This window comes from Lonchura striata, chromosome 5, assembly GCF_046129695.1.
Source record: "Lonchura striata isolate bLonStr1 chromosome 5, bLonStr1.mat, whole genome shotgun sequence".
Taxonomy (NCBI): Eukaryota; Metazoa; Chordata; class Aves; order Passeriformes; family Estrildidae; genus Lonchura; species Lonchura striata.
The window spans coordinates 62,708,498-62,736,123 of record NC_134607.1 but is presented as its reverse complement, the minus strand read 5'-3'; the positions used below and the strand labels follow the sequence as shown (position 1 = coordinate 62,736,123).

The window sequence follows — 27,626 nt, the reverse complement described above, 5'->3', positions numbered from 1 at the left end:
ATCTCTGTGTCTGACATCATGCTTAAGTTCATGTCAAAGAGAGAATCTGAAAAAGTAACTCAGAAAGTTACAGGGCTTCAGGAAGTATAGAACCACTTACAAACAAACTGGAGGTGCTGCCACATTTCCCATGAGACTTCAGCTCTTCTTCTATCAGAATGGTGGAAATCAACATTCAGTAAGATTTGAAGGAAGAAATTCAGTTTTCTTGGAATCTTAGTAACTGGCCTTGTTTTAGAAGAATAGTGAAATTTGTATTTTATTTCATACAGAATGATCTGCTATTATAAGACAAAAATAGGTTGCTAATTTTCATGATTGCTTTATGATTTCTGTATTACCAGTGACTTTGTTTTCTTAAATCGTCAACTCCTGAGCGCCTTTAGCAGAAATTGTCATGAACCAGGTTTAGTTATACTCCTGCTATGTAGGCCAATGTTTTACAAAAATGATTGTATTTGTCTTACTATTTAGATTTCTCCAAGCACTTTTCTGACAACTGTATTTGTTTATTTGTTAAAAAAATTATGTCTCTGAACTTTCGACTTGTGTAATGTTCCTCAAGGCAGTGATATTTGTAAGAGTAATGAAAATTTGCACCTTCCTTTGATGACATGGAAGAGGATAGCAGGGTTAAGTGGAGACCAGCATGTCCTGCTGCTTTCTTCTGATCACATGGCAGCAAACATACATTCCTTTTCACGCTCTGAATTTGCTTTGAAGCACATCTCTGCAATTGGATGTGTCACTGGCTGTTTCAAAAGTTCTTCTACTTTTTGGACCAAAGCCCTTACATTTGGGACATTGGCTCGCCAAGATACTTCTACATGGCCAAAACATATATTTTTTTAGGGAACTTTAGAACTTTTTTCTCTCCGGTTGTTCATCTGGGTTTTTTTTTTTTTCTTCCTATTCTCCCTGTTTTATTTGTTTTCAGGGTGGTGATGAGTTTATTCATTGCAATAGCATTCTAATGCAGTGACATAAATCCCTTGCTAGTAGGAAACAGAAATAACAAATAGCTTCAGTACAAAGCACAGGAAGCATAGAGTAACAAATGTCAAATAAGACAAGTTGGAAGAGTTGTCTGTGCACTTGGATGTTGGTGAAAAGGTGTGGAAGTAAAAAGCCTTTGCTGTTTCATATGCCCTACTTGGAGGCTGTTGTGTGCTGAAAAGTCCATTGCTAGATTGCATGCTTATTTATCTCTAAATATCTCTGTTTGGGAATTTTATTTTCCTTTAAGTTTACAGGAGGAAAGATACTTCTTTTAGCCTACATAAAACTTCATATTGTTCCTCAAAAATTGTCATTAGTAGCAGTTAACTAAGTGAAATATATACCATTAAAACCCAAGGGAGGCATGTTTAGGAGGTAGGAGAAGCAGATGGTCTGAATGATCTCTTAACTCAATTTTCTGTATGTGGGAGGCTAGGAGTGAAGTTTATTAGCGTGGGCTTTATAATAAAAACTTCCTTCTGACAAGTTTTCCAGAGATGAACAACCAGCCCATCCTCCCAGGCCAGTAAAATGTGAACCTCATGGGACTCAATCTCATTAAATGTCTTGGTCACCACACAGCAGAATTTGAACCTGTAAAGAAAAAACAAATTCAGATTGTGTTTGCAGCCATTGTTCTTTCTAGTTAAGCCACAAACCATTAATGGCTGTTTAAAGTAGGGGGTTCTGCATTTTTCTCCTCAAGCATGTGCTGCTTACTTCCTACCCATGCAAATACACAGCCAGAACACTTGGTTCCTCCAGGGCCACTGGAAAGGCTTCAGAGTAGTCAAGTTGCACTGAAGCTCTAAGAAGGGATCCTGTCTCTGCCTCATACAACCTCCTTGGGGATGCCTGTTCCCAAATGATTTGTTCCTCTGAGTAATGAAAGGCCAAGATGCTTCCTTTGATCTAGCAGGATATGAAAGTGAGCCTTGGCAGTAGGTGCCCTTCCCAGTTATGGTCTTGGATGACTTTTGGCGAGTTGCTATCACTGCTCACATTTCTGATTTCTCTTTCAGTTGCTTACAAAGGTCCAGCTGTTTCTGACAGATGTTTGTGTTCAGCCCTATGTTTCTGCTGTGCAGAGTTGCAATTTTACTTTCAATCTGAGGTAAATTGATGCTGACAAATAAATTATCTGATAGATACATTAGCATCTTTGGTTTATGATAAGTATCTTCCCACAATCCCTCTTTGTATCCCTAACCTAGAGGGATTCTTGAGGTCAGCTGCTATTAAACATGTCAAAGCATGGACATGTATTGAGGCAGGAAGAAGAAAAATGTGTGCAATCCAATTTTCAGCTGTATTGAAAATCTTCTTTCTGGAATGGTATTCTCTTCTTGCTCTCTTTCTGGTTTGGTGGGTTTTTTTGGTTTTTTTTTCTCCCATAACTTTCTTATTTCTTGTTGATTATTTCCTCTGCTGGGATAGCAGTACATTATTGTGGCAGCCCAGTGTTTCTGTACAACTAGATAAAATTTATCTTCCTATCTTCCAATAAGACACTGCTCTGTATTTTAAAACATTGAAATAAATATTTTTTATTTGTAATAAATAACCCAATATTTTAGTTTCCTTGCTTTCTCTTTTCACTCGAAAGTGATTGTCATTCTTCACTTTCTTTTTTACCTGAAATTAAAAATTGGTCCAACAGAGCATTTAAAGATGCTTAGTTTGCATTCCTGAGATGTCCTAGTGGAATTTCTTGTATGTTTTCAGTTAAACTCTTAAGTGCTTAATATTTTCCAGAGGAGACCACATTGCAACTGTATCAGGTTAAAACTTGCCCCTATTTTGTTCTTGTACACTTTTTCAATTTTTAGAGATTCCTGCTTTATTTCAATCTTTTAGCCTTGCCCTATGGAAAATCTGGCCACCAGTCTTTCAGTGGAATCTTGTGAATTCCATTGACTGCGAATGATGTAGGGCAGAGGGAAAGATCTAGAAAGGAGGGATCATCTCTCAAAGTGATTATCTCTTTGAAAGGGCACAAAAGGAAGCTGGAAGAAGGAAGTTTTATTAACTGTAGTTACAGTTTGTTACCTTTATATTGCCAATGATTCCTGAAAGAGACATGGATGACCCTGCAGCATTTTCAAATACTTGCAAGAAAATATACATAACCACTGACCTATGGGCCTGGTGTTTGAAGAATGCCCATGATGTTTAGTTCAAGGAATTACAGTTTCCACCTGTTCTGAGATTTCATGGGGAATTGTCACTGTTAGGTGTGACCTTAAGCAGATCAAGCAAACTGACAGCTATTTGTGAACTGGAGTTATCTCTTTGGGTTTTGCTTCACCTCAATAAATCATGGCAGGTTACTTCACATGGAGCTTTAGAGAATCTAAGCTACTCCCCTTCTCGTTTTAACCCTCTGATTTTCCCTCTCAGACTGTTTAGATCTTCTACAAACTAGTGTCCTAAATTCAGTACTTCAGATGCCTACAGCAGAGTGTATGACTCTGCCCAACCTGCCCAATCATCTAATGTACAAACTCACACCTCTTTGGAATTCAGCTTTATTAATGCAAATGGGAGACTAGTGCAAGCCATGCCCCTGCCTTCAGATAACCTGGAATTCTTAACATGGAACTCCTGAGCCACCCTTAATTGCTTATGTTTCCCTGAGTCAGAAAGGGTGATGGAGCCATTTGTTTTTGGAGAATACCCTTGTTTGCCTCCTCCTAGAATGTTTGCAGGTCTGTTGTAACTTTGTGGCATTCCTGACTTTGGGCCTGTGGTGTATGCTGCCATACAAGGTATTTCTGACTTTCTACTGACATTCCTTGCTTAATCATTAGTATTCAAAGCCAGTTGTTACATATCACTTTCCTGTGTTTTGCTTGCCTGCTGATTTGCTCCAGAAGATGATGCTTAGATTACTTGCAATTCCAACAGCCTGAGAGGATTTGGCCTTGGCTTGGGCTGTTACTGTGGTTGAGTGACTCAACAGCAGTGATAAGGTATTTACCCTGCACCTCCCAAGAGATGAAGCAGACTGGAGGCAGCCGAAGTTTACAGTAAAAGCATTGCTCAGTCAGTTCAAAATGCAAACTGAGGACATAAAATCATTCTGCCAGAAGCACTTTTAAAAAACTAATTAAAAAGGAGGTGGTCTTTATATGTACCCCTTTCCAAAGTATTTAAGCCACTATAAAACTTTTTTTTTTTAAATCAATATTGCAGTAAACTGAAGTTACATAATATGCCACACTTGTCCTTTTGCACAGGTATTCAGAGGCTTCTGTCTGTGGCCCCATATTAAGAAGTTGATAATCCAAATAAACAAGACAGACCAAAGCCAGAAGGAGAAGTAGACAGATGTAATGAGGCATTTATGGTTCTTCATCTGTCCAGTAGCAGAGCTCAAGTTAATCTAAGAGGTGTTTGTTACAAGAAATGTGTTGCTTCAATAAGAACCTGGTTGATGCCAGCTACAGGCTGAGTCAATTGACTTTTATGAACTGCTCCCTAAAATTTCAGAGGCAAGACATAGGAAAAATGTGTTGATTTAATAAATTCACAAACTGAGACAAAATAAGTAAGAGCATCATCATCTCTGTCATGAAATGGAATCAGAAATAACACAGCCCTTAGCAAAGTGGGATTTGCTGACATACACACCCACAATAATTGAGTGCTCTTTACCTTGACATAGTGTTGCCTTTTGCCCAACCTGGAAATGACACTGGAGATAATTTTAGTGAGGAGGTAATATAAAAGGTGGTCTTTATTTGAAGGCCTTCAGGAGCAGTTGTGGAAAGATGTCCACAAAAGCCCACCCCTGCCCAGGGGTGAGTATATTTTTTATAGGTTCAGGAAATTAGGGTAACTGATAAAAAGCACCAATTAGGAGGACAAGTGGTGATGCAATTCCCCCCCATGTCGAGCTCCTTCTCTGGAGTGCCCCTTTTGGTACTAGTTGTACTTTTTCCATGAGAATGTCTCTGGAAGAGTTGTTCTCAGCTTTGGTTCCCAGGAAGAACCAGGATAGCACAGAGCCTTGTACCTCCCTGGGCTTGGAGCTCTGGAATTTGTTTTGTCTTTCTGCTTAAGAAAAGACCATGGAAGAATACTGAAAAACTAGTCACTTTTACAATAGACTACAAAGCTACAAATATATGTATGAAGAACACAGAGAACATATAAAAGAAAAAAGGCAAAACCTAAACAGCATCAATATAGCAAAAGAGATGAGATTCTGGGAATATTTTAATATTTGATCTATTCCAGATTGGTAGTGCATATCTTTATGCCCTCATACCTAATCATCATTTATATTCTTATTTTTTCTTCAGTACGGAGGCAAGCTTGTTTAACTACTTGCTTATTTCTGATTAGAATTTTTCCCCAAGGCCATTGACATAGTTTTCTTTGTTCAATTAAATCTAGCTAAGTATTAATATTTCCTGAGTAACAGTATCATTGCAAGCAGAGAAAACAGTTCAAATAAATTGCACTCTATACTCACTTGCTAGGCAGACATCCACACACTAACGTTATTAATTAATGTAATTGATAGGTCTTATTTTAATTACAGTACTACAATAGTTATAAATAACTCTGCAAGAGATTTAAAATGCCCTATGTGAACAACTAAAGGGATTTTTGTTATCAGCTACTTGAAGCAGAATGAAGGAGGGTATGAATAATTTGGGGGCCAAGACACAGAACAAAAGCTGTCTTTCAGCAGCAGCATTTTATAATTTTGAAAAAGAAATGTTATCACTTGGACCTGGGCTCTCTACCATCTCACTTGGTATGCATAAGTTGTTACTAGCTGAAATGATAGTCCTTTACCTTATTAGAGAGCAGGAGAAGGAGAAGCAGAACTAAACCAGTATTAATCACATGATCTGGACAATGATCATTTATCTGTGAGCAGCATCTAAATATGTGCAGCCTGACAGAACCTGCAGACATTTATAATGCAATAATCATTGTATGATTTTTTTTTAACATCTATGAAAAGTCACCTTCTGATTGCTTCTATGAGTAGTTTTTAGGACAAATAATGCAGGTTTGCTTTGGCTTAGTGTATAAAGGGCAGGGGGATACAGAAGACAGTACCTAATATTATAAAAAAATTAATGCAAATTTTAATGCAAATGTATTCAAAGTACAGATATTTTATTGCCCTCCCTTTCTTGCTCTCCTCATATTTCACTTTCTAAGATGATAAATCCAAGAAGTTAATTTGTCACACTCCTGTCTGTGTGATTTTTGTCCCATTTGGAGGTTTTTGATACAATTACATTTGAGTTCACTACAGTTAAAGAGAGTTAACTTTAAATTTAGAATCTTTTTTATTTCAGTGGCCCAAAATCAATAATTGAAACAAACAAACCCTTTACTGTTTTCAGATTTATTTTTTTTTACTGTCTGTCACACTTGTCTCTTGAGGTACCAGGTTGTATTTTAATCATATTGAGGAAGTTCAAATTTGTTATATTCAGGAAATTCTTATGTCATCATGTAAATACTTGATATCCAGTCTGAGTTAATCATCCAGGCTTCTTTTGCAGTCATTAAAGAGAAACAACAACAACAAAAAAAAACAGGAACCTACAGAAAAAGGTTGAAATCAGTAAGAAAGGAGAAAATATTGTTGGTTTGGATGACTTAGGTTCTTGTGTTACTTTCTTTCTCCCTCATTCACCAGAATGTTTCTCCCCAGAGTAGCAATTGATTGTTAAGGTTTCCTTTTTCTCATGGCCAAGGCTGAAGTACTCTGCCTTCATCCTCTTGTCATGTTTCATGTTTTAAGCCTGAAGTAGTTCCTGCATTTGCTGGCACTGCAGGATTTGTGACCATTTCGATTGGTACAAGGAGCACCGAAGGTTGGACTTCTCTGTGTGTACTTTAACTCAAAAGCTGTAAATCATTAATCATTGGCTCTGCATGGTTCTATTTCTAGACAAGCATGCACTGATTTGTCATGATAAAGGGGCAGGCTATCGATAGGCAGTGACAAGTGTGGGACAGCCCACTTTTGAGTAGACTCAGGAATTAGACCTGAGCACTCTCATGTGTGCTTGATCTCTTTCTTGTGGCGCATGGGAAACAGAATGGAGTACTAAAGGGACTATAGTTCCCCAGATTCCAGCATGTTTCCTTTGTTATGAAATGTGTTCAGAATTCTTTTGGAGGACCTATTTTGGAACATAAAATGGCATTGATCTACAGAATTTAACTGTAGAAGAAAGACATGAAAGTAGTTATGACATGACCAAAGCTAGGGTAAAGGAAGTGCAGTGTGGCAGGGAAGTATAACCACAAATTTAATACACCAGTTATGCACCTAAGCTAGCATCTAGGTGGGAATGAAGAGCCTAAATTCAGAATATTAATTCAGGAAAATTCAGCCAATCTCATATTCCGATATTTTCACAGATGTAAACTGTAATATATAAAGAACACTTTTCTTAGTTTCTCTTTGCATTGGCTTGGCTGCCTAAGGTGTATTGGCATGTGGAGCAAAATAATTTCTCTGCCTAAGTTCTTTGGTGAGCATGATATGCATGGTCAGGCCTTACCAACCTGAACCAAATTGTGTCATGGCTGTAAAAAAAACCACAGAAGGATAATTCCTGAAATATTCTCAAAAGTAGATGGATATTTGTGCTTTCCTCAGTTCTGCCTTAGGGTTTCTGTACCAGGAGAGTCTGACTGGTGTTGCCAAACGGAGGATGACATTTCTGAAGATGATTGTCTGTGCTCTAGGTTAGTTTATAATACTAGGACTAGAGCCCAAGCATCTGAACTTCTAGGCAATTTCTCACCCTGAGCTAATATTTTAACTTTTTTTTTTAATTATACCTGCAGCCAACTGGTGAATATGATAAATTTGGAGACATCATTTTTGATAGTTGTTTGGAAAGTTGAGAATTGATTCTTAATGCTTTAATACTATATTTTATGCTAGTGGTTCTGTGTTTGTTTTATTGGTGTTGGGACTTGAAAATTCAGACCGATGCAGTGAAAAATCAGGTCAACAGACACTGGTCAGTGACAATAAAATCCAGTGTTGTGTATAGTGCTTTAATTATCAGGCTAATGATACTCACATAGCAAGAGTCAATTTGATAACTTTTGTAGCACAAATGGAAAAGATCAGTATCACTAGATTTTAGTGTCTTCATTGATAATATTTAGGCATTATAATAGATTGCCATCAAAAATACATAAAAATAAGTTTAAAGTATTTATTCTACACTAAATATACATCTGATGTAAGAGACCCTTTCTTCTTGAAACTTGCAGTGCCAGTAAACCACCCAGTAACCCAGCATAGAACAGAACAGAGCCGAGCAAGAGGAGCAGCTGAGAGATCATTTAACAAAGCTAAAAGTTATTAGAATAAATGTTAGTTTTCATAACCGAGAAGAAGTTTGTAAAAATATAAATATAAAAATATACTGTGAAATTCTATGAAGTTGAAGCTATTTAAGGGAACTAGTCAAAATATGTCTTATATAATAGTGAAAGCCCTATTTAATAAACACCAGCTAAACAACTTAAACCTGTTGAAAATATTTTTCATTCAGTGTGAGTTCAAAAGGTCACTATTTGCATTCCTCCTCACAGCCAAATCTATTCAAGTTAGCATGCCTTTAGTAAACAAATTCTGATTAAAAGCTATTCAGTACTGTCTCTATTTGCTTTGTTACAATCACATTGTAGATATTTTCTTTCTACAGCAATCAAATTCATGACATCTATTTAATGGAGCTAAAATGGATTGTGCATTAGGCAGCATTGTTTTATACAAAAGAGAAAAACTAAAATATATGTACCTGTAAAAAACAGTGATTTAAGTATATTATGCAATAAGCCTAAATTAGCAGGAACTTGAATTAGAATACTACCTTGAACATAAAAATGCCTTTAATTTGTTGGGTTTTTTTTAACAAACACACATTAACTGAACTTAGTAGTAATTCTGAAAGACAGGTAAGTTTTGTTACAAACATATAGCAGATGGTTAAACTGACATAAATGGAGGGCGAGAGATTTGTTCAAGGTCAGAGAGCAAGTGCCCAGGAGTTCATACATATAGTTAGTCCCCTGTTCTGATCATGAAACAAATCTCCTTTGTTCTACATATTTGCACATTACACTTTAAATGAATAGCCATATTATTTTGCTTGTGCTTCCAAAAGTACAGGACATACAGAAGAGACAACAATCTATGATTTTTGCCTTTAAATTAATGCAAATTTTGTTAAAGGATTAAAGGCATGAAGTTATATACTGAGGATATTTGCATCATCCTCTGCTACAGTGAGTAGTTTGCTGTAGAGATGAGGTGATGACTCTGGTTGATTTCTATCCTGTTGCCACTTCCTGTCCTGTACCTGCAGTGTGCTAATTTTAATCTGTTAGGAATCTAAATACCCTTCAGGTTTGGTTTGCTGATTGAATCCTTCCTTCCTAGAACCTCCAGTTTCTATACTGGACCTGTAGGAGACTGACACAGTATTTTATCGAGTACATTGCTCATCTTGACTTCTTTGCCTTTTTATCTGGAAGCAAAGATTTGTCTATTTTTTTCTCTTTGCTGTTGTCCAGCATATCCAAATACATTAATTGCTCAGTTCTGTTAGAGCCTCACATTATCTGAAAGAGCTAGTGTTGTAATCATGAGATGTTTCATAACTGAATGTTGAATATAAACAAGTAGGTTTTATCTATTTTTTTTTCCTATCTGTGTGAATGCAAACAAGAGAATTCTTATATTTTTTTCCCACTTTTGGCCAAGTTCTAAATGGCCATCTTGATGAATAAATATGGCAAGTCTAGTTTAAACATGGAGTGAGTGACAGCAGAAGGTTTATTTATTTTAATGGCTTTCCATTCAAATTAAATATATACAGAAAAGCATAAAAGTTATCTCTTAAATCCAAACCAGAGTTTTGGCTGAGCTTATTAAGTCTGAAGCATCTGGACTTCAAACAAACAAACAAAAAATAAAACTTTTTGCATATGAAATACTTTTGAAATAACTTCATCCAGCTATTTTATTTTCATTTCAAAGGGTTTTTTGTGCATTACAAAGTGCAGTCCAAAAAACAACATGGTCAAATAAGTACCAAACTGCTACCTTCACTTACATATGTAAATCAGAGTTTATGTGACATTTCTAAAGTCAAAAAGGCAGAATACCACAGAACAGGATTTAAAGCTGAGAAGACTCTAATCCACCAGGCTGTGCTCAGCCCACTGAACATGACTTTTATTGTGCACCCAAATACCAGCTGGTGATCACTTGAAGATTGATGGTAGCATGCAGCTCTGGAATGTGCTCCTAAATTCACTCTTTGTGTCAGTCTTCATGGTGCAAAAAAGAGTGAAAAACGTTTGTGTTCTGTCTGTTTAAACAGTACTTGTGCTGCCCACTGAGCATGGCTGCCTGCAGGCTTGGACCACTCCTGCGCCCAGGAGCCAAGAGTAGGGACAGCCACATCCTGTAAATGACAGTGACAGAGCCAAATCCATAGAGAAAAAAACTAAGTTTAAATAAAATAATTTTCATTGCACAAATGCTTGGAAATACTTTATTTTTAAAGTTGACATTTAAACAAAACATACCCCGTGTCTTAATTAATATTGAAAAAATATTGTATTTAATATGAAACTCTTAAGAGTCCATGATGTTCAGCAACATAAGCAGAAAACACTGATGATGAAATTAATAATTTCCAGTTGTGCCCAACCACTGAAGTCCTCTGGGGGATGTGGCCAAATCCCATATTCAATGAAGCAGGTTGGGTCATAACAGTAATTTGGAAAAAAAAAACCCAAAAACACTTAATGTGCAATCTGATGAAACCAAATGGCTGTTCCTCCAATAGGATTGAATGCTTTTAATATACCAGAAAAATCTATTTCAAGAGAAAAAAAGTATTTAAAGATAGGCTTGATCTTTGCTTTTCTCCCAAACCAAACTTTCCTTGGCTTCAGAAAGCATCCCAAACACCCACGTCCAGAAAGCAGCTTGCTTCCTGTCAATGGAAAAGGTTGGGTGGCCTTGCAGCTGCAAAATAAAATTAAATCCAAGAGCTCAAATTAGGCTGCAAGGGGTAGTACACTGGGTACTCTACTAAAGCATACAGAACAACAAATAAATAAAGGCATTAAGAATATTGTGGAAAAGTATTCTACTACTCTAAGATTTCTGTAAATAGAAATAACAATGGAAGATTTGGATAAATGCAGTTGTGACATGACTGTGGAATCGAGCATGGCTGTTGCTTTTGGTGAAATTTGTTATCTCTGATATAATGACCCTTCTGGCATCGTGTTGAACTAGGGGTTCATGGAAGGTTCACTGAGCAGGGGATGCCATTTGTTGACCTCCAGCTGCTTTGTTTTCTCACATAGTCGAGTGAGAATAAGTGTTTCTTTTATCCTTCCCAGATGCAAAGCAGAGCTTGCTAAATAGCTTGACTTGGTATATAGAGATGATTATCTGATATATAGACAAGAATATTTAGACACCAGGTATATGCATCCCACTGACATACAAGAAAACACATCAAAAAAGAAACATTGGTTACCTATTTGTGTGTGATACCCACTATGCCACATACTGCTTTGCTTGATTTTGCTATGGGCAACTTGGCTGTTTTTATGAATATCCCACTAAATTAATTTTTTTTTTAAATATATAAAAATGCTACCATTTAGTTCAGCAGTCAACTGAAACAAATTTATTACTGTAATTGTTTTGAATGGGAAATACTGCCTTCCAAAGTTTCTTCAGCTCATAACTGGGTAAATTTTATATTATTTTAATGAAGAATGAATGAAAGCTAAGCACTGGAATTTAGCTTGATCTCTTAATGCCTGATGTTTGCCGGATAGCTAATCCTAATTTGATTAAATTGATAATAATAATAATGAAAGTGTAACCAAGCCTGCATATACTGAATTGCCATATTTTGTACAGAGTAGTGGTGAGAAGTGACTAGTGAAGATAGGAACAATATGTTCTAAGGAGATCTGTGGATAAAGTAGCATGGTTAAAGTTGCAGTACAGTTGGTAACATCAATAAAGGCAAGGATTATTGCAGCAAGGGCAATAATACCAATTGTAGACATAGAGAGATTTGCTGAATCTCTGGGGAGGTTGCTCTTTGAGAGAGAGAGAAAGGAATATAATGGAAAGGATTCCTGTGCCTTGCCAGAGTGAAGTAGGTTCTTACTTTATTACAGAAACCATAATGAAATTTTTCAGTGGATGAGCTGTGTTTTCTCAATGAGTTTTTATTAGCTCCGGTAACAAATAATTCGGCAGCTTAGTGAAAATGTTCTCAGAGAGAAAATGACTGTATGTGAGCTGATATTAAGAGCTTTTTCAGTCTGAAAAGAAGTTGGGAGACTGCTATCATACTTTCATTATTTCAGGTGTTGATTATTTTGAAACATTTGATAGATTTTCACTACAGATGGCATCACAGCATCAGAGAAAATGTATTAACATCTCAAAACTGCACACTGCTACTCCCCCGTAGCTGTCAGTTTTGCAAAAGCCAAATTCTGTCTTTACTGTCTAAAGACTACCTCGATCTGTCTGCAAAGTACTCACTTAGATTGAACAGAAAGATAAATTTGCAAAGACAGACAATTCTAGTAGTAAATCAACCTACCTTTGACCTAACTTTACTTACACTCTCCCTGTTCCTCTCTTTTCCTTCCCCATAGTCAAAGATGCCTCAGCTGACATCATCTGACCTGTTTGTGGGGAGTAAATAGTCAGGTACTTAAACCTAAGCCTTAAAAGGTTTGCTTTTATCACAAAAGCCTGAATGAGATGCAAAACTAAAGAGAAGTCAGCTCAGACCTTGTTCTACCAGTGGCCAACCCATTAGTGGCAAATAGGATGAAGATGTATGATTTGGAAAAACAGTTCCCAGATCTCATGTTGTTGCCCAGTTCTGATTTGGAGACTATCTCAAGCTTCAATCTTAATTATTTTTTTGGGCAGACAATTACAATAATTCACTTTCTTACATTTTTCATATCTCTCTATAAATTTGTATCAAAGAGTTTCAGTGTCTGCATACAATCAGGGGTTTAGCCGTCCAGTTAGTTTGATCACTACTTGGAACATTTCTGTGTGTGCCTGAGCATCACAGGAAGAAGTACTGCCATTCTTCCAATGCTGTGATTGGTGGCTCACAAGAAAAAAAGAGAAGAGAGAAAAACACAAGAGTTTACAATGAAGAGATATACTTCTCCCATAAGAAGTAAAACTATGTGGAATCTGTCTGACTTCTCCAGGGGTGCGGCTTTTTTTCCTCACTCTGTCTCAAAAATAATGTAATTCTTGGCAACCAAAAGCTTCTCAGTCCTTCATCTGGGAAACAAAATCATCCCTAGTGGCAATGGTAAAGCCACTGTATGCACCCAGGCTGAGCTTCTGCAGCCTTTGGGCAGTGTGGCAAAGGGCCCTTTCTCTCCATGGGTTTTGGAAAGCAACCAGCGGGTAATTCTGTGTAACTGTGTGACTTTGAAGTATGCAGCTCTTGGAGAGCAGCTTTCAAGCTGCAGAGCTGTTGTACACAAGCTTGTTACACACAAGGTTTGGAGGAGACTGGCTCCCATCTGACGTGGATAACTCGGCTGCAGTAATCTTAAAACCAGTTGGCCTGTCTTCATGGCTCTCCATGCTTGCCAAAGTTGTCCGTTTTGTTTTGGGACCAAAAATGAGAACAAGGCCTGGACAGGATAATAATGAGCAGAAAAAAACAAGGTAAGACTTGAAAAATAGGATATCTTCTGCAAAGTTCTGTAGAATGGCAGTATTTGTAGCATCTTCTGAAATAAAGCATGCAAATTGCATTTATATAAAATTATAACTGTACACTACTTGCTAAAAAAAGGAAGTTTAGTTTTCAATGTTACCTATACAGATTTCAGAGGAGTTATTCGAGGTTTACAGTGAGTAAATGGAGGAATAACGTGATGTTATTGTGCCTAGAAGTATCTACAGCCTAGTGAGACTAGATGGCTGGAGGGTGTGGGTGGTCTTGCATAATGCTCAACGAAGGAATCTCAGTACTGGAATATTTGGCAAGACTTAGGATAGCTGTGTAACTGCAGTTTGAAAAACATTGACACATTTTTCCTCTTTGTTTTGGAGTGGGTTTTCTGTTGTGGAATGCGGTATGATTTCACATGACAATATCTGTGAAAATGAAATCATACCCCTTCTTCATAATTTGAAACTTCAATAAAGAGGCATGGAATGTCGTGGGGTGTCTCGGGTTGATAAGTGTGCCACAAAGCCATGTTAATACATTTTGCCACACACGAGTAAGTGGCTTTCTCTTTTCATATGTTTGCTTTTGCTTAGAAAGCACATTCCTTCTGCACAAAACTGGCAGCTGCCCACACCTCAGAGGATCTGCCCCTCCTTTTTCCTTCGAAGTACTAAATAAAAGATGAAAAATTCTGTTACAGATTTCGGTAATTTTAATAAAACAGAATTCTGTCATTAATTATTTCCCTTTTGGTACAACTTTTTTAAAGGCACTGTTAAAAGCCAGTTAATATTCAATTGTGATTTTTTAAAGTCTGTAAGTTACCAGGATTTCAGGAGTTTTGTCTATCTTGCAAATTGTGAAGAAAAAAAAAAAAAGAAAAACCCATCTACTGACATATGTGAATGCTCTGCTTAAGGTCAACTGTTAACTGGTATGTCTTTTCCTATCAACACATGGTCCCCTTCACAAAGAGCTATTGAGTGTTTTACTGCTCCTAATGTATATGTTGAGCTGCTCAAGGTGACAAATTGTTCTTCAGACATGCTAGAGCCACCTCTGGGCCTGATTCTCTGAAGACTTCACCTTGGTGCTCTGATTTCCCTTTATAAAAGACTTCACTATCTCAGTCCAGTAATGTTTAAATTTCACTCTCAACTCACGTAGCAAATAACACCCACAAGTATTCAAGGTGTATATTTAAACCAGATCATATTTAGATATCATTGACATTTCCTTGTTATTTACTCTCATTCCAAATGCAGCAATTAAGTTCCCTTCAAACAGATTATACATTTTAGCTCTGGGCAAAAAAAGGGGTCTGTTTCAGCCTGTACAATCTGAACTCCATTCTTCTCTCTTGTTCAAATGATCTTGTTAATTAGCATGTGATTTTATGAGCACTTGTAAATCTATTTTCTCCCCTTTCACTTTTTTTTAAAAATAAAAATACAATTAAACCCCTTTCAGATGAATTCAGAAGCAAGCAAGTGTGCAAATCTCTGATTTCTAGTTCTTATGAAGTTATTACCTCTTACATAAAAAGCCAGATTTCATTGTAACAGCATTAAAGAAAACAGTAAAAAACTCTCATGCATGAAGAAGAGATAAAGAGATAAAGAAAAGGTCAGAGGTCCATCTGAGCCTTTTTGGGCCCTGTGTGGTTAAGGCACACAGGGGACTGACCAGTAGCACATGTGGCTACTTACGGCTCTTCTGTGAGATGTGTCTCCATTCACAGTGGGATCCGCTTGAGAATGGATGAGGGATGGGTTTTAGTTCGAACACTGCGTGAGCAGTGGCAAAAGGCTTCAGCAGCTCCCTTATCTCAACCCCTTAAGCAGAAGGAATCAATACATATATCTTCAAAGAAAAGGAATATTGACAGTGCAAAGGTGACTCATTCTGAAGTTTTGGAAAGAAATACCCTCGCTTTACTTACTCTCTTTCCATACATGAAATTGAAAAAGTAGTCACTGGTGTTCTCAGACTTGCAGTATTATATCAGGCTATTTCCACAAGTACTGTGTAAACTATGAAAATTATGTATTTATTTCTTCCATGTCTTTACACTAAAAAACCTAAAAATAATGCCACAAAACCAATAATTAAAATTGTTTCATTCTTATGAAATCTGATATTGTTTAACTAAATCTTTTCCAATCATTTCAGCTAAAATGTTACAAAACTGAGAGATTTGTAAATACAAAGTAGAAAGAAAAATATTTAAACTAAAATAAAGTAGACTTTTTCTTCTGGCTGAAGTTTTTTGGGTTTGGGATTTTTTTAAAAGATTTTTTGGTAACTTTGCAAATATGTCAGATATCACATTCTTAAAATGCATAACCATTCCATTCAATGGTAGCAACATTATGCATAGTCTATATATCCAAATTACTTTTTCACCTGTTTAAACATGACCTGTGGGCAAAAGGGGACCATTTCCATTTGATGGTATAAGCAAAAACATTGTTCTACTTAAATACTTGTATTAAAAAAAAAAAAAAAAAGAAGAAAAAAGAAAAGAAAAATAAAAAGAAAATTGTTTTCATTCCAGTTCCTAGAAGGTGAGATTTTACATTGCTGTCTCACATTTGGCATGGGCTGGCATATTTGTTGGCACAAACTCAAGGTTTAATGAGGCTTAAGAGTTTTACAGCCTCTATAATCAGAGGCTAACATTGAGCTTGCTGCTAGATATACACAAGGCATGTGATTTGTGCACCTCACACCCTATGAGAACGTAAAGTAAAACAAATTGCTGACTTCCACATCACTAGGGCTACATAAAATCCATGCCACTTTGGGTGGCAGAGTTTCCCTGGGGAGATGGAGCCCATATTCCTGAGAAGCTGTGTTTGTGCCCATCTCTGAGGTGCTGTGTGTGAATGGGTTGCTATGCTTTACTCCCTGCTTGTTTCTGAAGCACAGACACCAAATCTCTGCTTTTGCTCTGAACTTCCCCATAAACAGGCTTCTGAGATTGAATCCTTATGCCAGCAGGAAAAAGGAAAGCATATTATTTCTTGCACTCTCCCACAGGGGATCCTAAATTAAAAGCTTGACAGACCATCCTAGTCTTGCTGAAAGAAGCCCTGCTAGGCTGAAAATCCAGGGAAGGTAGAGTGCAAGCATGACTGCATGCAGTCTCTCACGTGTCATGGTTTATCCACAGTTTATCAGTGGATTAATTCAGTGCTTTGAACTCAGGCTAGGGGTGCTTGCATACCATAGCTATAGCTTACCAAACCCTGCAACATGAAGGTAATTCTTGATTATATTGATATCATTCTTGATTATGTTGAATATTCAGTAATAAGTGGTTATGCGAGTCTGCAAGAAGGAAGTTATATTTTGGGAAGGTCCTTCTAAAAATTTCATTCATTTCAGTAACAAGTGCATCAAACATCCTTATAAGATGTCAACCAAGGAAGTCACTTAGGATCTTGCCTCTACATGTTAGAGATTATTATATTCCTTAGTTTTGGAGAGTCAGGCTGTTTTCAACATTGTGCTTCTAGTGAATTTGAATTAAGGAGTGAAGAAAGTTTGAGGCTGAGTGATTAAATAAGACATTCATGGGACTACCTGATGGATCTAGCTCATTTAGCTTTATGTAGGCTAGACAATTGGGTTATAATGGGCTGTGTGAGATAACTACACCTCCCTGGATACTGTAATTGTTTTGTTCGGGCAAGAATATTTAGGTTTGTTACAATGGCTTTTGTGATGTCAGTAATAGATATTACACAAATATTTTGTTATTTCTTCTGTGAGAACATGGCTTTAAAAAAAAGAATACTCTTTTTGTGGTGGATTAGAAAGATAATTAAAGAGTAGGACTTAAACTGTCTAATTGTCAGTAAGCTGTGCACTGTGTACAGAGAAAACTCCCAGTCCTTGGGATCTTCCAAATGTGCAGTTCAATAATAAGCATAATTCTGGAAAGGGATTTCACTGAAGCATTTGTTTCTTCATTAAAGCAACCTGTCCTTTAAGATCAGATTTCTTACAGTAGGGATCAAGTTGGTATTGGTTTTATCCCTGAGGAAAGGCAAAATTCACCAACTGATGAAGAAAAACTACAAGCAAAGATTATTTTTGTATCATTAAGGATGAAAGTTGCTTGTATATTGTTTTATTGTCAAATTAAATTTTTAATATTTAGAGACCTGTCTGTAGCATCTTTCTCTATATAGGTTTTTCTGCTTTCAATGTTTAGTTAAGTTCTCAAGGTATGGAATAGAATTTCCCTGAATGTCAGTAAATGTCTACTTCACTTTTTGCCAAAAACTTTTATTTGAGAGAGATGAAAGGGAATGTGAAAGAACTTACAGCATCTTTGCAACCACTGCTTTTTCTAAGCAACAACAACCATGTATTAAATCTTTAAAAAAATCAAATTTTCTTGGGTGATTGTGTGGTAAATTTTGTTGAATGAAAGTAAAATTTAATTAAATTCCCTCCCTACTTGCTTGAGTAGCCCAGAGAGTGTAATAAGCTGTAAGGTTCAGCATTAAAAGAAATAAAACTAATAAATCATTGTGAGAATATTTGTTTCACAGCTTTCCTTCCCCTTATGAGTGGTGTTGAGTTTCCATAGTCTAGTAACCTGACATAAGGTGTTCTTTGCATCAGTAACTTGATGGAGGCAGATTATCTTTCAGGAGCCTTGGAAAGAATAATACCATTTCAAAGTAGTTAAAATTCCAAGAAAATAATGGATTTTGAAAAATTAAAGTTGTGGTTGTTTGAAAGCAGTCATCATGATGATGATGATGATGATGATGATGATGATGATGACCTTTTACATCAGCCATGGTGTTCTCACAGTTAACCACTGTCAGTCAGTGGGGCAGTAAGGAGGGACATCCTGTTGTGCAGTCACTGTGCTCACATTTACCCGTGCTGGGTGGGAAACCATCCCAGTTTATCTGGGCTTTCCTGGTGTATCCAATGTACAGTTAGGAGAAGGTTCAGTTTCACCTTACAGCCTCCAAGGGTTATGGTAAAGTTAATAATGCCCCAGGAAAAGGGATGAGCACGAGTGCCTGAGACTGGTTGGGAGAATTTCAGAGGGCCAAAGGTACTGGTGTTAATGGCACTGTGCTGGTGAGTCTCCCAGGGGCCTGGGACCATCCTAGCTAAAGCTTACAGCGAGGAGTTTTTTAAAGTGAAGAAAAACAGTTTATTTCTCAAGCACTAAAAAAAGACTTCTGAAAGTCCTGTGAACAATTGTCAAATATACTTAAGTTCTTTTTCAGTTTTTTAGGCACAGATTGTAAATCTTGATCGTGTATCTGTTGTGAAGGCACAAGATAAATACTACTTGGGTTTTTTTTCATAAATAAGTGTATGTAGGAAACTCAGCTCCTGAAACCTGTCTCACATCTAAATTAATCAAAACACAATTATCTTTCAGTAACTGGAGATATTTTTCATCTTCCCATGAAAGTAGTTAATTAATTGGAGTTATGTATCATATTTATCAATGCACATTATATTCTGATAAGTGTTCTTTCAGTCATTAGTTCTCTACTAGACAGGTATGAATCCTAGGACTTCAACTTTTGCCTGCTATTAAAAATGGCTCTCCAAGTAATAAAAAAAATAAAATTGCCTTCAACTAAATATGTGTTTTGCAGAAGGTGCATACTTTAGGCACACTTGTTTTTTTTTAATAGAGGACATATCAGAAATTTTTCTGTTTTGAGAGTTTTGTTTTATAAAACATCAGTGTATATATATATATACATATATATATATATATATATATATTTATATATATCAGTATACATTTGTATAAGACATTTACTGTTTTCCATGGGGAATGAGTGAGCAAAAAACTTTGCTTTTAAAAAACCTTTACCAACAGTGACAAGCCATATTGTCCCAGACAAAGTTTGGAACTGAGAACTGTGGGCTCAGATCGTACATTTATGAATATCCATTATAGCAGAGCTCATTTTCATAGAGTCACAAGGAACGCAATTCAATCCTAATATTCATGAAGAAATAAAGCATAATTATATGTTAAATATTTTAACAAAGACAAATTGATTATTAAGTTTTTATTTTTCCACTCTCAGCTCTTGAGAAGTCTCCCTTCTGTAATTACAGAAAAGTAAAATGATCTGACTGGGGCCCAAAATATATTGGCTAAGCAAAGATGGGAAGGCTGAGCTTTCTTGAAGTTAGCAAATATTACTTATATTGCAATTGCTTAAGCTATTCCTGTAACAGGCTTGATCCTGCACTGCTGAGATCAAAGGATGTTTTCACTTCACTTTGTAGAAAAAGGTTTTATGTAGAAAAATAGCTCTCCTCTACAGTTCTGTAAGTTTGGTCCAAGCCCATAAACAAACAACAGAATGAACAGACACATTTAGGCTTGACCAAATAATTTTGTTTTTCTTTTGAGTAAGCCACACATGATGATGAAGAGCAAAGTAAAATTTGACCTTGAAAATGATAAAAACCTATTCTTAGTGAAGCCCCCTGTTAGGAAAAGGAAGTAAAAGGTTCTTATGTAGTTCTCATTGATCTTGTGGGTTTTCTGCAGTCATAAACTTCAGAATGTATTGAATACATTGATCAATTTAATAAATTATGTTCCTTAAAAAGCAAAGCTGTAAATAATAATATCCATTAAAATAAGAATTAATTAGGTGAATGAATAAGAGCACTGCCTGATTTTTATGAGCTATATCTATCTACTTAATGTACAAAATAATTGTATTCAAACTGGTAAAAGAAACTTTGTTTTACCTCAGTCATTGTGTTATTATCTAGTGTTCTAATGAGGCTTTTTCTTCCCTCTCTGGCCCCATTTGTGCCAAAGATGTCTTTATTTAGAAAGAATTGCAGCTGAGAAGCAAAAAAACGTAAGTGAACTTCTTTACTATGCTACTGTTTTTACTATTTCAGAGCTGCAAGAAACTAAGACTTCTGAGTATCACAGGATATCCCACAGCCCCCTGGATTACAGGATATTATTGATGGATGAAGATCAGGATCGGATCTATGTGGGGAGTAAAGATCATATTCTGTCTCTGAATATTAACAATATAAGCCAAGACCCCCTCAGTGTAAGTTCAAGTTTTATTTTGAGAATCTTTGAGATTGCTTTACTCCGTGCCTTTCTTTGTAAGACAAAAAAAATAGCATTTGATTATTTTGCACAGAAGTACATGCCCACACCTTATGGAATTTTTAGTCCTTGTTTTATGTGTAATGTAGATGAAGCTATATGCTGTTCCTCAAGCACTGTTTAAAACTGACCTATGTACTCATTTTGAAGCAATATTTTCTGCTTGGCCTGGCCTCACAAGGAAAATCTGTGTGGTTTGCCACTTTCCATCTCTCTCCAAGATAAGATGGTTCAGAGAATCCTCAAGGTCTCAGGCCACATAGAAAAAAAAACAAGGACAGCATTGTCCTTAACTACATTTTTTTTTTTTTAATGTTTTTTGTCCTAATTACTGAATTATTTTCCAATCTCCTGTTATGTCTGTGTCAGCTCTTGCCCTTTAGTTGGGTAGCTGAGACACTTTATTTGGGGTTTTTGGACACCATGACTCACATCTGCCCCTTGACACCACCTGTTTTCTGGCTTCTCTCACTTACTGAGATGGTGTTTCCCAAGGACTTTGTGTTCCCTCACCAAACAGTAGTAGACAACCTCTGTGTGAAAATAATAATATTATCAAATGCTTACAGATTCCTCTCTTGTCTCCAAAGCCAGTTGAAATTCAGCCTGTCTGCTTTTGAAATAGGTGACCTGCAGAAGTTCTTATGTGCCCGGAAGCTTGGCTGTTGAGCTATTACCTGTCTACAGACTTTGTCTTGCCTGTGTTTAGACAGTCACAGCTACTGCCCTGCCTGAAGGTGTACCATAAAGACCTTGTTCCACCAAATCCATCCAGTCCTTTCATCTGTGAGCTTTATTACTGTACCTCAGAAGGACTGAGGGGCAGCGATACCTGGCTTGCAGCAGGGAAGATAAATGCCTTCCTTAAGAGACAAGGCTTTTAATGTGTCAGGGGAGAGAGGGGGGCCCTGCCAGAGAGTGATTGAGCACAGTTAAATTAGGCTTTGCTCTGAATCGCCCTCTGGACATGCCTGTCCACCTGAATTGATTGTTCAGGGAGCCCGGGGAAGCTCATTCTAACTTACGCATTTAAATTAAATGCCTCTCCTTCAGTGGTGTGAATGCATCCTTCCCTCCTCCTAAAGGTACCCAAATCTCCCTCTGAAATGGGGCTGCCTTCTAGGATCTGAAATACCTTCTGTGACCTTTTTGCTAATTTCCATCTCACAGTGATCCTGCCTTCCTGCTCTGGCAGGAGCTGTGCCCCAGCATGGCACTGTCCCTCCTGTCCTTGGCAGGTTGGGTTAACGCTGTGCTGAGTTTGGTTAGATGAGAGGGCCTCTGTTGCATGAAATATTTTCTGCACTATAAAGCTGTGAGGCATTTCAACAGCTTATGTAGGCCTGGAGAATAAAGAATTAAAAAAATCAACAGAAAGGAAAAACACACAAAGCTTTCTGGCAGTAAATGTGATCACCCAGTATTAGGCTCAGAATGAATCTCTGCAATTCCACAGAGTCTTTCCATTTGTTTATTTAACAACAGATTCACATTGCTGATCTTATATATCTGTAGAAATCCTATATACATATACATTCAAATCCATAATTCTACATATATATATGTGTACATATATACACAGAGCTCTTTTAATGATATTGTTTATATTATCTTGAGGCTAAATGTTATCAGGCTCTGTCACTTACTAGATTTCTGGGGATAAATTTGTAATGGATGTCTTTCCTATTTCAAAATCAAAATAAATAATGGAAGAAGCTCAAAATATTTACAATTTGAGATAAACAGATAAACACTCAGAGATTGAGATATTTCTTGAAAATCTGTCTGAAAGAAATCAATGGGAAATCTTGAGATTTCAGGTAGGTTTTTCCATTATCTAGCCAAACCTTTGATGGTAAAATTGAAAAAATTAAAAAAGAACCTTTCTTTCAATATTTTAGTCTTCTTATTTCTAGTGTGAATAATTTCTACAAGTTCAGTAAAAGTAAAAAAGTAAAGTTGGGTAGCAACTTAGGCAATAGTGGTGGAAAATCCCTCTTACTTAGAAAAAAAAATCTAAATAAATTGATTAATTTGCCTCAAAATTTTGTAATAAGCTTAATATATATCAACCAAAGACCTGGACTTTGATTTTGTTTAGTGCATGCTAAGACCAAGATAGTTTTATTTATCAACAAAAATCCTTTTTTTTTTCTTATAATCAAAGTATAAATTTTATCTAGATATTAATCCATTAGTGTAATTAATCTATTAATCTATTAGGCAGTGAAATTAATTTTTTTAAATTACGTAATAAATATACTACTTGAACAATACTTCTTTCCTTACAGATTTTCTGGCCAGCATCAGCAAACAAGGTTGAAGAGTGCAAAATGGCTGGCAAGGATCCTACAGTAAGTAATATTCCACATGCACACATACACACAAATTAGGTATTTGGCCATAAAGTAAGAGCACCTTGAGTGCAGCCAAAGCAAAATGAAAGAAGTGTTTGATTTTCTTTTGAAATGCTTTACAAGCCAGTCTATAAAGTGAAATTCTGGAAAATCAGGCGATGTAAACAGATTGCACCTCCAGCCTCTGACAGATGGGAGAAGCCATGCAGTGTCTATTTCCTTATCTTTTTTGGTTGTTACTAATCTAACTAGGTAATAGTGCTTTTCCAGATATGTCCTGGGGTGATGCTGCACAGCCTGTTGAGCTGCTCTTTGCAGTGTGGAAGTTCTCTGGCTGGCTGCACCCCCCAGGAGCACACTGTGAGGGTGGGTGGCACCCACTGCCTGCAGTCTGAAGACCCCAGTTGTGCACCAGATATCAGATGATACTGTATGGTGCTGACTCCTGCTGAACCAAAAACGTGACTGCCTTTAAAAGTAAATAAACCTGTGCAGTCTGCTAAACAAGGATTAACTCTACTGGTTTTCATGAAGATGACTGATGGCACAGTTTCCAGCCCTGTGCTCACAAAGCATACGCAGTTCTCACTGTCTTGGATGGGGTTTGCATGATTGAATACGAAAGCAGTTCTGAGATCTGGGTAAGAAAAAACATTCATTTAAAAAATCTGTTTTCAACCTAAAGTGCATTAATACTTGATCACAGTAAAAAATGGAAGAGTTAGATACAAAAGGGAAGGAAAAAACTGTAAATCCAGTACTGTGAACCGTGTGGCCCTTAACATTCTGGTTTGATTTTCATGCTGATTTGAAGATGTTTGTCTTCCATACAAAGCAACAATTGACTGCAAACTTCAGTTTAAAGTTCTGGAAATAAATTGTTTATACAAATAGCAAAATCTGATATTTATACTTGCTTTCTTTTTAATTATCTCCATCTGTGTTGAACAAATCAGGGGGAAAAAGTGACTGTTTCAGAGGTGTCCTTAAGGAAACTTCCTAAGGTTACGCCTTGGTTTCCCATAGAGGTCTTGCTTTTTCTCATGCAAGAGAAACACGTGAATGAAAATTGGCTTGCTGTGTGGAAGTGGGAACACTACGTGGAGTCCTCTATAACTCATCTGTGGTGCTCAATCAGAGAGAGCCCAGTTCCCAGGGCAGGCAAAATGACATGAAAAGAAACAGCTGTCCAAAGCCAGAGACCAACAAACTCAGTAGCTGTTTTCATGATGCTATTAAAATTACACGTCATGTCTGTACTCTCGAGCTCCCAACATCTCCTGACATTTTCCACTGTGGAGTGACTGTTCTCTGTGTTTCCTGCAGCACGGCTGTGGGAACTTTGTGCGCGTGATCCAGTCGTACAACCGCACCCACCTGTACGTCTGCGGCAGCGGCGCCTTCAGCCCCGTCTGCGTCTACGTCAACAGGGGACGCAGGTCTGAGGTAACTCTCTTCTCCTTCTGGCCACTCACTTTGGGGTCCACCTTGCTGGTGTGAAGCAAAATCTCAAGGTTTTGAAAATGCGAGACTCAGTGGTCCCAGCAGAATCAGTGGTTCCTTCACCGATGTTAAGTAGCAGAAGAGCAAAGGTCCATAGTTTTCTGACCTGATACCAGCTGGAAACAAAGCCATGATCAAAAGCCATGCCTCAAATATAATGGCTGTCCAAAATATGATATATTTGTTCAATATATGGACAATATTTGTCCTCTATATATATATATATATGTCCAATATATGATGGTTGTCCACAGTCATACGAAATGCTGGGATACATTTGATAGTACTTTTTATTTGACATTGTCTGGTGAATTAATTCCTGCCATTTGGTGGAAAAATGCCCAAGAAATACTTGAAAGGAAATAGCCAGCAAGATGAAAAGTAAAATACAAAGTCCACTTTTTATAACTTCCATGTGTTACTGGTTCCCTGGAGAAGCCCTTAATTTGGCTAACTATTCAGGTTAGGTTTGCTGGAATTCAGTCTAACACCATTTAGTTGCAATCCCAGTACAGGAACTCTATCTACTGCACAAGTTTTGACCCACTAGATGGTGCCCAGATGAAGCTGGTAAGTTCCTCTTCACTGTAAGATCATACTTTTTCTAGGTAGGTCTCCAGTTTTTCTATATTCAGTTTCATTTAGTATATTTACTGTATAAGTACCAGATGTCTCAGAAGTATATGGTCCAAGTTTCCTGATCTGAAAGTGAAATGTTTGTTTATGTACAAATGTAATAGGCAATAAATTAGGCAACCAGAAGGAAAAAGTCAGGCACTTAAGCAGGAGGCAGCACCTCAATAGCTTTTGGGTCAGATTCATGTCTGCAGGCACAGGGGTGTGCAGTATATTTTCCAGAACAATGTGGAAGCAGATGTGTTGGGAGGGAAGATCAGAGTGTGCTACCTGGAGCTTTTCCATGTGAGGGCAGCTTTAAAAGCTGGGCTGACTTCTTGGGAAGACACTGAGAAATTCATCACTGATTTAATTAGGAGTGGGATGGGAATTCTGGCCGGGACTCAAGATTGCTGCAGGGGTTGCCAGGGAGGTGATTAGTCAATGTTCCTCCAGGTCAGTGTGCATGGTATGAGATCAGTGACTTTTGGTAGATCCCTACCTGGCCCCAGCTTCCTTAACAGAGCATGCACTCAGAATCATTGCACTTTCAGTACTACTAAATTGTCTAAAAGTAGAGATTATAGGCCTGGATTTAAAAGCAGAAGCAAGCAGAACTAAGTAAGTGAATCCACCCTTCTGGTTAAAAAAATTCAGCATTAACTTATTTTGATGTATTATGAAACAAGGATCACCTTTCCCCAGCATTATTCTATTTCTTGAAAAATCATTTAAAGCATGAACGGTGATCTCATTTGTCTTTAATTAATGTAATACTCTTTATCATCTTAAGCTATTGCAGCCCAGAGAAGTTTGAATCTCATTATTTTAGACGGTTTGTAAATGAGATTGGGACAGAGGGGAGGGCAGTAAATGACATCTCCAGATGATGCAAGATGTTAAATTTCTTAAATGAAAAGTAAAGATACATGATTTGGAAAAGCAGAACCTGCTGCACTTAGCCTGTCTGTATAGCTGCATGCCTATGATCAATTGATTAAATAAACTGCTGTTTCAGACGTCTGGAGTCTGAGACACTTGACTGTAGGCACTTCATGCTCAAAACCATTACTGTACAGGCCAACAATAGCATAACAGTTTAAACCCAAGAATTTCCTTCTGAACTCATTGCATATATCTGTGCATGACTAATTGATAGAGCAGAATGAGGAACTATGTAATGCTGATGGGACTAGTGAAAATTCATTTTTTCCTCTGCTTGTGTCATTTCACCTACAATTTGGTACAGTTTTCCATGCACAAAATGTTGTTTTTGCACGTGCAAAATGAGTATTTTACAAAACACATCTGTTTTTCTCTAGAAGCTACAAAGCCTGACAGAGTCATATCCAACAATCATAAGAACTGGGCCTGCTTTACTCTGTTTCCAGGATCCCACATAAGCTCACAAAAATGGGGGTTTCATTGATGAGGCAAAATTTTGTCCCTTCCCCTGAAATAGAGGTTATAAAACAATTAATTTTCTTCTTTGGCACACTTAACACTTTGGTCTTTGGTAATTACTCCCTTAGTCATCCAGATATATTCTAATGTCAATGTAAATGCAAACAGAAGGATGTGTAATCCCTGTGCAAAATAATTATAGACTAAATAGAAGTTTAATATATATGAAAATCAAGTGTAATCCTGGAGCTAGTTTAGTAGAGGAGTAATGGGCATTTTGAATTGGTAAATAGTGGTTTAATATAGTAAACATGGATTAGAATCAAACTGCATAAAATCTAGAAGTGAAAAAGAAACAACAAAGAAACCACCCAAGAAACTTCATACTTATATTTTAGCAATGTTTAGAGAGTTTATTACTGAAACAATAGATAAGATCTCTGAGATTAAATTAGGCAAAACAGAAGAGGGGGGGAAAGAGAGGGAACAATCATATGAAAACTTCCTGCTGCAGCTGTGCATTTGAACTTGGTGTAATCTTCTATTCACTGGTGCCAAACGGCTGCTTCAGGACTTGTGTGGCATCCCCACTCCCCTGTGATTTACATCAACTCTTAAAGGGAATATAAGAAATTGCTGTCCTTTCTCAAATAACTAATTGTTGGCATCTATCTCACAGAAGCCTTTCTTTGGAATTTTTGTCAGCTATGTTTTTCTTTTGAAATGTTTAAGTTCAGTTATTTGTTGTTGTTTTTTTTTTTTCTTGTAATTGTGTCTCTTGGCTTTTTATTGAAGGTTGGAAATTTGTTGTAGGAGCCTAAG

The 27,626-nt window shown here is 37.0% G+C and overlaps 1 protein-coding gene across 1 annotated transcript in view; it reads left to right on the top strand.

Moving 5' to 3' along the window:
* The window catches only part of SEMA3C (semaphorin 3C), a 113,288-nt gene that overhangs the window by 44,014 nt on the left and 41,648 nt on the right, over positions 1 to 27,626 (top strand). The window contains exons 3-5 of the mRNA XM_021528831.3: positions 20,703 to 20,863; positions 23,217 to 23,279; positions 24,609 to 24,728. Of these exons, the coding sequence (XP_021384506.1) occupies positions 20,703 to 20,863; positions 23,217 to 23,279; positions 24,609 to 24,728 (344 nt within the window). The remainder of the gene's footprint in view (positions 1 to 20,702; positions 20,864 to 23,216; positions 23,280 to 24,608; positions 24,729 to 27,626) is intronic.